At 38.5% G+C, this 10,391-nt stretch overlaps 1 protein-coding gene across 3 annotated transcripts; it reads right to left on the bottom strand.

Annotated features, from left to right (window-relative positions):
* Positions 1-2,169: 2,169 nt before the first annotated feature.
* Positions 2,170-7,845, bottom strand: acot20 (acyl-CoA thioesterase 20). Of its 3 annotated transcripts, none has more exons than XM_042390883.1 (4): positions 7,803-7,845; positions 5,594-6,159; positions 5,295-5,497; positions 2,170-3,108 (listed from the first exon to the last, which is right to left on the bottom strand). In XM_042390883.1, exons 2-4 carry the CDS (start codon positions 6,048-6,050, stop codon positions 2,518-2,520), a joined length of 1,251 nt encoding a protein of 416 aa, XP_042246817.1. In that variant the 5' UTR covers positions 6,051-6,159; positions 7,803-7,845; the 3' UTR covers positions 2,170-2,517. The 3 variants fall into 3 exon arrangements, with proteins under 3 accessions (XP_042246817.1, XP_042246818.1, XP_042246819.1); XM_042390884.1 differs by having other exon boundaries at positions 7,807-7,832; XM_042390885.1 differs by lacking the exon at positions 7,803-7,845 and adding an exon at positions 7,314-7,362.
* Between the last annotated feature and the right edge of the window lie 2,546 nt (positions 7,846-10,391).

Below are 10,391 nucleotides of genomic sequence, written 5' to 3'. Positions count from 1 at the left end.
ATGGTCAATAAAAAAAAGATGGTAAACGTCCTATAGGTTGCCATCAACACTCAAAAAAGAGAAAAATCTATTATAATTCAATGAAATATTGTTGATTAAATATCAGTCTAAGTATTAGACCATATCATAAATCATTGTGTAGGTCAAAAAGGGGGTGAAATTGTCAGAAATAAGAAAGGCAGGCGACTCTCCCTTCACAGCACTACCACTGTTGTCTTGTTCAGTTTGTTCTCTCGCAGGAGCTTGTGACATTCCTCTTTCGCTTGCTGAAAATACCAAAATAGGAGAACACATACCTCAGTAATAGCTACAAAATAGCATTTTATAGTTATTTTTTAATTAATAACACAGAATCCATTGTGTTGCCTTTTGGGTAGTCAACAGACCCCTCAAAGGAGATGCAAATATGGACCCATTGTTTCATAGAAGAACAGTAACCCAAGTGATCAGTGGGTAAGGGCATGATGTAGGCTATAAATGAATGAGTCCTTCCAGTATGTGCTTAAGAGTTGAATATTTTAATGGGAACATCAATCAGCGAATTCGGTCTGAAAACAAGATTCAAAATATTCAAAAATCTAAAATCATGCTTGGTAATATCGTAGTGCTCAAATTTCTAATTTTCTAATTCAAGCATTCACAGTCGTTAAATCAGTACATAAAATATAAAATGTCTGACATTATATTCAGACTGACAAAAACAAAATTTCTCCCAAATTGGGATCTAGAGAGTTGACTAAAAGAAGACAGTGTTTCTTAATATGGATGTGACTGGAGAGATGTTAGTGTCTTTGTCTCCAACTTGGATCAGAATCAGGCTGCTCTTTGATAGTCTGCATAGTTACTCCCACAGAGAAAAGGTTACACCATCAAAGTAGATTCACTTTGCTTTGAAACAGACAAAAGTCCTTCAAAGTTTTTTTTAAAACTTTAACATGGGAATAAAAGTTCAATTAATATTATTTAAATTATACGTCTATGTCATTATGAAAAGTTTTCCTCCAATTCTGTTTCACATTATATTGTATGTGACAACACTTATTGTACAGTACGTGTAAGAAAATTCAAAGATAAATGTAGGAAGGCTGAGCAGCCACTAGATGCCAACATTTGCACAATGTGTATTCACATTCATAGGGTTCAAGCTGGAAACTAATGAATCTCACTGCTGTAAAACACTACTAATTAGTGTAAAATGAGGCGTTGTAATTACAGGTTGACATACAGTAATAATATGACGCAATTGTTGATTGGCTCAGTGTAAGACTATGGCTAACAACACATGTTCCCATTAATTTTTTTTTTGCATCCAATTATCTAAATTACTTCTTTTATATTTAACATTTCTAACCCCTCAACGATTAATGATGATCGATAAATAAGATCATTAGAAAATAAATTGGCAACTATTTTGATGTCTATTTTGGTCATTTTTCCCACAAAAAAGCCCAAATCTCACTGTCAAGTGTGTCTATTTGAAGTTTGAGCTTTTTGTCATATATGAAAATAAACTTGATATTTTGAGGGTTTTAGACTTTCGATCAAATAAAACACTTTTGAAAATGTTAACTTTTTATACTTTGGGAAATTGTGATGGCCCTTTTCACTTTTATCTGACACCTTTTAGACTAAACAACAGAATATTTTTTTTGGTATCAATGAATTGATAACATGTAAAACAATCTAATTTATGGTCAATGCAAGGAAATGTCATGTTTTACATGAGACAAAACTCTTCATTTACTCGTTTTATGATGTTTAACTTAAATTATCTTAGAATTATTCATTTGTACAGCATAATTTTGAAAAATGACAGCACAATGTAATCATATCATCACAAAGGCACTGAATTATCACCCAACAATCAAATCTTAAAAGTTTGATCACCAATACCTGTAATTAAGAGTGGAAATACTGCATTTGACTGAGGAGTGTTATAAAATAGAGAGCTTAAAGGCAGAATGAGTAGGATTTTCCTAAAAAAAAAAAAAAACAATGTATAGACAAAAATAATCCCAATCATCCCTTAAACCCACTAGAAGTGTGTGGCGGTGCAGAGTTGTGTTTTCAGATTTTTCTGTGTCTGGGACATTTCTGGGTGTCAACCTTTAGGCAGTGGGTGCATAGCCGCCCCCCCCCCCCCCCCCCCCCCCCCCACACACACACAAACGGTCCTCTCTAGAGCCTGTGTTTGGTTTGTCCATTCTGAGCTACTGTAGAAACATAGCGGTGTGACAGGGTGGACTCCGTGGAAGACGACCCGCCCCCTATGTGGATATAAAGGGCTCATTCTAAGCTAACTAAAACACGATTCTTTGTTACAGGTGAGTATAGACTAACTAAAACATACTTATGAATATCACATTCCATTTCTGCCAATATATCCCCCTAAATCTTATAAGCCGGTCATTTAAATACAAGAACTATCTTTGAATACATACTTAAACATAAAAAGGCAAAATATTGCTAAGGACAACCATTCTGGGCTGCTTGACACACTTGATGCAGCATTGCTTGCTAATAAGTGCTCTTGTTGTCCAAGTGCCTCTTGAAGAACTCCTGGACTCGTTCCCACAGGTCCAGCTGGGCCTCAGAGTGGGCTTTTGGCTCCCCACCAAACACCACAGCACGCCCTGCTGCTGCGTGGAAGCCAGATGGGCAATAAGGCATGTGAGGAACATCCAAAAAGTGTCCAGCTTTAGGATAAGAAACCACCTGAAACGACTCTTTGCCGTGATTCTTCAGCATTGCAGCAGCCTGCTTGGCAAAAAAAGCGCTCCTCCAGTTGCGGTCATCTTCAGAAACAGCAAACAGGAACTGGCAGCTGGCACGCTCTATTGGAATCAAAGATGCCCTGTTCTTCTCCAAGGTAGGGTCCGGTACGACATCGCGTATATCCACAAGCCCAGAATCTGTGAACCTAGCATTCTTTATGACAGGTGACAGTGGAGGAAAAACTATGTCTTTGTAGTGTAATGGAATCACAGTATTTGCATTGCAGCCATTAATACAGACAGTTGCTGAGATCCCAGAGAGGAAAGATGACATTGACAAAGCCAAAGCAACACTATGAGAGATTGATATGATGCCGATCCCAGGACCTTTGACCTGTACGGAGAGATATTGTTGTTATTGTCGTTTTATTTCATAGGATGCAAGATCAATAAATAAAAACCAATACTATCAGCAATCATTACCCATTATTCTGATAATTGTTTTCTCAATTTATCACCTTGAAAAAATCTCTCTGTCACTGCCATAGCTTTGAGTAAACAGAAAGTAACCAGTAGATGGCAACAGTGACACAAATATAGGTCTACATCTCTGATGCATTCTCACTTTATGTTATGAAATAAGACACTGTTCTCACACAATTTACAGTAAATACAGCTGCAATGTAAACTTCTGTTCCATCATTAAAATTACGTGTTATTTTGAGAGGATGGTCAAATGCAGGCTCAGTTCAGCTTCTGGTCACGTGTCTGTGTCTGTATGTGTGTTTACTGTCAGAGAGTACTGCTGGTATTGTGTGTGGCTGTCACTTCCCTATCTGTCCTCCCTGTTTTCTATTCTTTTATTTTCTTGCTTTTTGTCTTCTCTACGTCTGTTGTCATGGTCCTGTATTTGTTGCTATTTCCCTCTCCCCCTGCCTTTGCTCCTAGCTGCCTTGCTCTCCCAGCCTCCCCGCTAACCGGCTAAAGTTAGCTCCACTTGGCTGGCCGGCAAGCTAACAGAGCTGCCCTGCTGGCTCTGTCCCCCAACCTTGCTGGTCTATTTCCCTTCCCTGGATACTATCCCTCAACGGACTATCAATATTTACTTACTGGACCAACGTTATTTGGACATCACCTTCCCTAGCTGCACTCCTCATCATACAAAATCATCAGTACTATGAGTAGCTTACGACACTCCTGTTTGTGCTCTGTGCTAATGCTACATCCTACTACTAACCCACTTGTCAACTGCTGCTACGGGACCTCTTTTCGGTCCTCTCTTATTTTTATTAACCTTAACCTTAAAAATTACCAGTTTTATCCCCCAATTAATTTATTTCTGCCCACTCTGCCGGCATCCTCCACTACCACTGATACTTTCATCATGGCCCCAGACACACCCACCATCAATATTTCTCCATTAACCCCAACATCCATCCGGTATCCAACATCCAAACCATATGTTCCCACCGTCCCCCCTCCACTGCACCCCCCACCCTGTCAACCTAGATAACCTCAGACCTCTCTAGCATGCCCCCATTACATTGCCCACTCATCCAACCAATTTTGCCCTCCTCAACACCCGATCATTAAACAACAAAACCCCCATCCTACATGAACTAGTCCTGGACAATTCAACTGACTTTCTCCTGCTAACAGAAACTTGTCAACAACCTGATAATTGTTTTCTCCCTCAATCAAGCATCATCCCCTGGTTTTGGCTATATCTGCAAACCTCATCCCTCTCATTGCAGAGGTGGTCCTACTTCTCCAACAGATCACTGTCCTCCCAGGCACACAACCTTGGTGTGACCCTTGATCACACCCTCTCCCTCAAGTCCTACATCCACCAAATTGTCAAGTCCTCTTTCTACTGCCTTTGCAATATTGCAAAGATCAGGCCATCTCTCAAACACCCTGCTGCTGAAACACTCATCCACGCTTTCATTTCCTCTTGTCTTGACTATTGCAACTCAATCCTCTACAGCATCAGTGCTAGCTCCATCAACAGACTCCAACTGGTCCAGAACACAGCTGCCTGACTTCATACTCACACCAAATCCTGGCACCACATCACCCCAGTCCTAAAAGAGCTTCACTGGCTTCCTGTCTCCTACCAGATCAACTACAAAATCCTGGTCATCACCTACAAAGCCCTTCACCAACTGGCTCCCCCACATCTCACGGACCCTTCCAACCCTCTCGGTCCCTCAGATCCACCTCTGCTGGTGTTCTCTCCACCCCCGAAGTCCAACCTTCATAGTTTTGGGTGAAGAGCCTTCTCTAGGGCAACTCCAATGCTCTGGAACTCCCTCCCCCAAGACATCAGAGACTCAGAGTCCCTCACTGTTTTCCAATCCTGTCTCAAGACCCATCTCTTCTCCACCACCTTCTCTTAGCCCCCCCTCCCAAATCCATCCTTGTGTGTCTGTATTATGTTTGTCTGCTGTTTGTCTCACTAATGGCGCCCCTTAGTGCATAGTGTAAATTGACTTTGAGTTCTTGAAAAGCTCTATAGAAGTACTATGTGTTGTTGTTATTATTATTTCTTATTATTACCATTCAATCTCCAGTACTAACCTCAGGCTGTCTCCTCAGATATGTTACAGCCTCTTCAAAGTATTCTAAATCCAGGTTTGGAGGTTTTTTTGGTAAATCCTGGAAGCCATAATAGGCCAGCGCCAGAACAACAAAACCTTTATTTGCCAAGAGGCTGGCTCTGGGCTCTGTTAGTCGTCCACCAAGAGTGTACAAATCAAGAATTCCAGGGAATGGACCCTTTCCTAGAAAAACATTAAAATAAAAATAGAAGGGGAATATTGACATCTTTCCAATTTATGCATATTTTCTCAACTCTCATCAACAAGCACATTATTAACCTGGTGGTATGAAGAGGACTCCTCGTATTCTTCCGTCTCTCACGGGTATCCTCTTCATCCCCTCTGTCATGTATCCTCTCTCATTGGTTTCAGAGGCCAAGAGCTCACCGGTCTCCCCACTTAGTGCTTCTATCTCCACTAGTGTTGGGCTGGAAACATTCTTCTTCATAAATCTGTGGTGTGGAGTCTCTGGTGCCATGGCCCACAAAAAACCCATGGGCTCCACTCCGGTGTAACTTCCTCCCAGAGAGGGTGCACGACACACATCCACCTTGCCAGTTTCATCCGCTTTGTAGAGGGCGGAGGCTTTAAAAATCACCCCTTTATCATCAACTAGTTTGGACCTTAATTCCACCATTTTGTGAGGAGCAAGTCCCTCTACTTTTACTTGCACCAGTTTATCAAAGAGACAGCGAACGCTGGGGAGAATTTTTAGGCGGATCTGTGAGTAAGCCATTTCAGTTCTTCAGGTTGGATCAGTGACTCACTGCAATGGTGTGAATGTTGTTTCTCCTTGGTTTGGGCTTTGCTTCACTGTTGTTGCTACAACTCTGATGTCACTGCATCTGTGAAGGCATTCAGGACATCTTATTCATTAAAAACATTCTTCACTTAAAGATTCCCTCCAGACATGTCTTAGGACATAAAAAATACTCTGCTTAAAATAATAAATTGTGTCGCACATGTTTTTTCCACAAAAAATGTTCAGTTACCTTAATAAAAATCCTTAAAATGTTTTCTACTGCTTCTCCATCATTGAAAAATCCAGAATCCATGAATATGCTTTTTTTTTATTTCAAAAGTTTAGCTGCTGGACACAAGATGTCTTCTACTTCACTGAAAAGTCCATTGTCAGTCTATGTGCACTGGAGGATTCGAGTTTTCACATCACACTTGTGTAAATTGTGTATTTGACCATAATTGGCTCCAAACTATGTGATGTACACACCTTAAGTTCAGATTTAAAGTGAGCACAGAGACACGTTCCCCCTTTAGTAGATGAATGTGAAAACAGATTTTTAGTGTCAAACTCTGCACATACATCATTCTGATGAAGCTCAAATATTGAAGTGAAAAACCAAGAAGAAAAACAGATTTTTGAGTGGAAGGGAACTTTAACAGTATCAAAACAGTGTTACTGGGAAACTTTGCTGTGTGGATTTTCACACATCTTCTACAATTTTTACCTCATAGGAAATGTACATTTATTTAATGCTACACAACAGGATTTTGTAAGTATATACTTTATAGACCATACTAGGGGGTTCTTAAACTTTTTTTGTTTTGGAACCTAAATTTGATATTTTCCATGTCCCAGGCACCTAAGCTCAAAAATGTGCAATTGACCACCATATTGGCTTACAGTGGCTTACTATCAATAAATAAATTAAAACTGAAATTTACAGAACTTCAGTAAATCTTCAACCTTGTTTTACATTTACATTGTCGTACATGTTTGTCTGTAACTAATGAGTGCTTAAACCTAAGCACAAAAGGTGTGACATGTTTCTCTATCCATTCCTCCTTCAATTTTCTGTATTGTGTTTACAACTGAGTGACTAAACTTAACCAGGAACTAAGCATATAAGCATTGTATATTCTGCATAGAAAAAACAAGAACAGCTAACAAAGCAATGCACAAACATTTAGAGACAGGTAACAAAAAACATGTCTGATTACATATAGACAAAATGTAAACAGCAATGAAGATATCTCTCACCTTTCATCCAAATAACTTCAATAATCATGAAAGAAACCACAAGGTGTTAAATCTGTTTTGAAGACTGACTGGATAAATATCATTTGCCATGTCATGGGCTATAATTGACAGCATGTGATAGAGTTGTTTCTTTAGTTAAATGTTAAAGATACTGAAGTTGATGGAGATGGATGCATTCAAGGACAAGGTAATGTCTAACTGGGTGAAAGGTTAACAGCTTACTAGAACCAGTGACAAGTACTAAGCAACAAAAACATGAAAGCTTACTTTACATTTATGCATAAATTCCTCCGGAGGATTTTAGTTATTTAGCCAGTTAGTCAGCAAGAAAATAACTATGAAGGTTTGAGTTTGATTTTGTTTTTATTTATCGTCCATATTTTGAAGAAACTGACTATTAAAAGTAAGTTTTTTGCAAATTTTGTCACACTGTGAATGTCTATCAAACACACTATCTCCCACCGGCCAGAAAGTGACTGAAAGACATACCTACACAATTGAGGTGTATAGACGTATGTTGACGAAAGTGGCATAAAAAGGAGCACTCGAGTAGGAAGCTACTGGGCGGAACCATTTCACCAACAAAGGGGGTGAGCTCGGTTTTAGATTGTCTGTTTCTGTTATTTGTTTGTGTTGTGAATGCACAGTTCTCTGTAGGTGTCGTGTGCCGAAATATTAATTTTCAATATATGTGTTTTTAAAATCCCGAATGAATAATTTATGGTATATTAGAAAGGAAAGCAGCGGCTCACCCCCCGTGGAATGTAGCTGTCCGTATTTTTGCGGTTTTTTTCACACAAACTTTGTTAATTTACAACTAAGTATAATATATGTATAATGATACAGTAAAAAAGAAACTTTGTACAAGCCAGAGAGGTCCAAAGTTCAGTCTGTGAGTCCAAATAAAATTTACTTCCTTTAAAATATTGAAAGTCTTTGTAGGTTTTTCTTCACATATTCGATTAAAGTGCCATACTGTTTGAGTTCAACAATAAACCGATGAAGCAGGGTTTGGAGCCAGACCATTTCAATTTATGGATGTGGAATTCACCAATAATGATCAGGAGCTGAATTTTATAGTTGATATTACTATCCAATCTACTGAACACAGTTGATGCTGGACGCCAGCGTGAGAATTCAAGTTACGGTAGTTTCAAAAATCAAATACAATACTGTAAAAATGAATGAATATGTAATTATTTACACATTAAATAATTATTTGCCAATAAATATGACCCAATTGAGCTCAAAGGGAAACCATGTCATGTATGTAGGAAAGCTAAGCAGCCACTAGATGCCAGCATTGGCACAAAGTATTAACCATAGACTGTATTAACATTTGAGAAAGGTTGAGAGGCCTTTCTTTTACAAAAGCAGCACATTATATTTTGCACTACTAACACAGTATTGTATTTGGAGCATGCCCTAGTGTTGTCATTGTTAACAACACAGTAAGTCAAGAATTGCTCATGAAAGGAAACTCATCTACACCACATGTTCCCCTTATGGAGTAAATTTTCTCATAAGGACCACCTTTCTGCATATAATTTCATGATAATGAGAAAAAGGCAAGGACACTGGACTTATTCAGATGTTTATCAGAAGTTATTGCTCCTTCACAGGACACGGGATTCAGAGGAACAATGTTCCATGAACAAATTAAGGAGGAAGATGTAAGAATAGAGCAGGAAGGGAGCCAAAGGTGGCTGTGGATTCAACAGCTCCGTAGAATCCAAGAACTTGTAAACAATTGATAGTGTTTGGGCCTATGAAATGAAATTATGGCTTTAACTGGTAAAATACTTTTGTATTTTAGGACACTGAGACACTGTCACCCAAACCTTGTGTGCATTTATACTATCCCTTCTGTCCTTGCTGCATGGGGCATACTTTAAGTTTCTCTTCCACTAACAGTGTTTGCAGGAAATGATTCATATTGTTGGACCTGTGCACCATTTGCTAAGTACAATAACATCATAACAAGCACAGAAACTGTTTATTTGGACAAGTATTCAAAGCACAATATAAGAAATTCCCAAAAGTAGAAGAGAAATGGGAAAGGAAAACATGGATAAGGTGTAAAATACCAAATTACATTATCATACAGATATCAAGAAGAGCTTCACAAACTTACTATGAGCTGATACAATTCTTCACGATAAAAATTATTAATAATATGTGTTTAGTCTCTTAGAGACACTGTGAGTTACTATCAGCTAGACAGTTCTGTCTCTGCTCACTTATTACTTTGTATGTTTAAGGAAAATGACTAAAGGATAAATGATTAGTGTATAAAATCAATGAATTATCATCACATTAAAGCCGAATCCAGTTTATATCTTCTCAGTCAACATTTCTCAATAGTATACCTTATTTGAATGCCATAGCTGCCCCATATACAGTACATCATAAGTCCAGAAAATTAATATCCCATTAATTTTCTGTAGAGCAAAAACTCTTTATATCTACATAACATGATTTATTGAATGTTGTTTGATCTCTAGTTTTAGGACAGAGATGTTTTCAATTCTCTTGGGGTATAAGACTATGGTGGGGATTTCAAAAATAGGTGATGCTTCATTGCATTGACGCATTATGTTTTGCAAAGTTATGGTGCAGAGAGAACTGCGGTTAGCGATCTCACTTTCTTTTTCCCACTAAGTAATGCAAAGTAAAGTTTTCTTCCCACTCGCTCTCTTCTATCTTCCATCTGCAACCGCAATGTGTAAATACAGTACTGTACTGTCTATCATATAAATAAATATACTATATCAACACATTTACATCATCTGTCATTTCATTCCCCACCTTTTGGATTTAAAAAGTTCTTATCTCAGTTTAGATCTAATACACATACATGCTGTGATGAGGAAGTCTCTGCAGCGGTAACAGCAACAAAGAAAAGACACACGTCAGAGAGGATGTAATGAAACATCCTGACAGAGACAACAGCCAAGGCTCTGTGTGAAGCACTGCAATCACAGTGAACTATTCAAATAATATAGCTACAGGTGCTAGAAGATAATTGTCTTAGTTTGGTTTATTAACATCATTCTAACATATTTATAAAATACATCA

This window comes from Thunnus maccoyii, chromosome 17, assembly GCF_910596095.1.
Source record: "Thunnus maccoyii chromosome 17, fThuMac1.1, whole genome shotgun sequence".
In the NCBI taxonomy this organism is placed as follows: Eukaryota; Metazoa; Chordata; class Actinopteri; order Scombriformes; family Scombridae; genus Thunnus; species Thunnus maccoyii.
The sequence above is the reverse complement of the archived record's forward strand: the minus strand, read 5'-3'. Positions and strand labels throughout refer to the sequence as shown.

Bases quoted from the DNA above. Each gene is read 5' to 3' on its own strand.
- acot20 (XM_042390883.1), bottom strand. From the start codon at position 6,050: ATGGCTTACTCACAGATCCGCCTAAAAATTCTCCCCAGCGTTCGCTGT. The intron at 5,498-5,593 runs GTTAATAATGTG...ATGTTTTTCTAG, and splicing joins AGTCCTCTTCATACCACCAG to GAAAGGGTCCATTCCCTGGA. The intron at 3,109-5,294 runs GTTAGTACTGGA...CTCTCCGTACAG, and splicing joins ATCTGAGGAGACAGCCTGAG to GTCAAAGGTCCTGGGATCGG.